The sequence below is a fragment of the Panthera onca genome, chromosome F1 (genome assembly GCF_046562875.1).
Source record: "Panthera onca isolate mPanOnc1 chromosome F1, mPanOnc1 haplotype 2, whole genome shotgun sequence".
Classification (NCBI taxonomy): Eukaryota; Metazoa; Chordata; class Mammalia; order Carnivora; family Felidae; genus Panthera; species Panthera onca.
Window position 1 is genome coordinate 546,914 of NC_138355.1, and position 2,275 is coordinate 549,188.

At 37.3% G+C, this 2,275-nt stretch overlaps 1 protein-coding gene across 1 annotated transcript; it reads right to left on the reverse strand.

Annotated features, from left to right (window-relative positions):
* Positions 1-1,331: 1,331 nt before the first annotated feature.
* On the reverse strand, positions 1,332-1,963 carry LOC145713376 (vomeronasal type-1 receptor 90-like). Its single transcript, XM_081792010.1, has 2 exons — positions 1,571-1,963; positions 1,332-1,526 (listed from the first exon to the last, which is right to left on the reverse strand). Exons 1-2 carry the CDS (start codon positions 1,961-1,963, stop codon positions 1,332-1,334), a joined length of 588 nt encoding a protein of 195 aa, XP_081648136.1.
* Positions 1,964-2,275: the final 312 nt, after the last annotated feature.

Consider the following 2,275-nt stretch of genomic DNA (forward strand, 5'->3'; position numbering starts at 1 on the left):
GGTGATCTGATATGCATATACATTGTGAAAGCAATCCCATCATCTAGTTAATTAACCCATCCATCATCTCACATGGTTCTTTCTGATACAAAATTTAAGTTCTACTCTCATCAAATTTCAATTATACAATACAGTGTTATCAATGATAGTCACCAAGTTTCACATTAGTCTCAGACCTTATAGTTGAAAGTTTGCACCTTTTTACCAGCCGCTCCCTATTTCCCCACACACACTATCCCAGCAATTTTCTACTCCTTCTTTCCCCCATGTTACGTATATATTTTTTATTTTTTTTTTAATTTAAATACAAGTTAGTTAACGTATAGTGCAGTATTGGTTTCAGGAGTACAATTTAGTGATTCATCACTTACATATGATGCCTGGTATTCATCCCAAGTGCCCTCCTTAATGCCTATGACTCAGCCATTTCCCACCCACCTCTTTTCCAGAAACCCTATGTGTTCTCTGTATTAAAGAGTCTCTTATGAGCCAAAGCATAAGAGACTCTTAAAAACTGAGAACAAACTGAGGGCTGATGGGAGGTGGGAGGAAGGGGAGGGTGGGTGATGGGTATTGAGGAGGGCACCTTTTGGGATGAGCATTGGGTGTTGTATGGAAACCAATTTGACAATAAATTTCAAAAAAAAATAAAAATAAAAAAAAGTCTCCTATGGTTTGCCACCCTCTCTGTTTTTACATTATTTTCCCTTTCCTAACTTATACCCATCTGTTTTGTTTCTTAAATTCCACATATGAGTGAAATTATATATTTGTCCTTCTCAGACTGACTTATTTTTCTTAGCAGAACACACTTTAATTCCATCCACGTTTTCACAAATGGCAAGATTTCATTTGTTTTGATCAACATGTGGTATTCCGGGGTATAGACAGCATATTTTCTTTATCCATTCATCAGTGATAGATATTTGGGGTCTTTTCATAACTTGGCTATTGTTGATTGCACTGCTATAAACATTGGAGCGCATGTGCCCATTGGAATCAGCATTTTGATATCCTTTAGAGAAATATGAGCTTCCTAATAGTATACTTCAAGAGGAAAGAAAAGGTATCTTGTAGAAAGGTCTAAGAATCAAAATGAATGGGTAAGTTCCACTGTATGGTAATAGAACGTAATGGTGGACATGGGACTAAAAGAACTATATCATCATTGGCAATATTGGTTTTAAGAGTATTCAAATATAATTAAAGGTGTTATTTTGTTATTTCACACATTTTTTTAATGGGTAAAAAAAAAAGTATCCAGTTTTTTGTTTGTTTGTTTGTTTGTTTGTTTTTTTGCAGCGTTAACTTTTTAAAAATGGATGACATTTTCATTGGAGAATATTAGTTATTCTTGTATCAGAGATGATTAGCACCGAAGGGCTGATAGTGGCATAGACATTGACCACAAGCTTCTGGATACCCAAGATGACTGAGTTATTCACCCAAAACAGTATTGCCAATGATGACATAATAAGGTTCATCCAGTACATGACTGCGAAGAAACTCACCAGCAGCATAATTGTGTGTGTGTGTGTGTGTGTGTGTGTGTGTGTGTGTGTGTGTGTATGTGTGTGGCTCTTTTCTCTGGGGAGACTCTTGTGGAGAAGTTGGTGATATGAAGGTGCTGGGACCGTCTATGAGGCTTGAACAAGAGAATTACCATGTATGCACTTGAACGAAGCATGATCCCTATAAAGGTGATATCACAAGATGTTTTCAGGGTGGAAAACAGTTCATGAATAATAGATTTCATGGGGGAGAGTGAACAAAGTTTGCTGAGAGACAGCAGTTGTGTCTGGTTCACATTGGAAGAAGCCATAGTGTAGAAGATCAGGTAACTACTGCAAGACAAACTGTGGCACCATGAGAAGACAAAAATATAGATCACATAATTTGTGAATTTATGTTTAAAACAGGACAAACAGGAGGTGCTAGGGCTGATGGTGATGGCTTGACTCATGGTCAGTAAGTAGGTAGTATAGATGGAGAGACTCCTCCTCACCCTGTACATGTAGAAAAATACCTTAGATTTGAGGTCATTCTGAGAAAACAGTGAGTTAAACAGGTCTGGATACAACAATCACAGTATCATGAGGAGCATCATTATTTGGACAAGGGGTAAGTGACATGTGATCAGGTCAGTAGGCTTAGGTCTGCGATTCAGAAGTGTGAAGATGTGGAAGAAAATGAGAAAAAAGTTGGCTGAAAGTCCAATGCCAGCTTGAAAAAAAAACCACATTATTTAATGGTAAAAATAAGGGAACAGAGATGG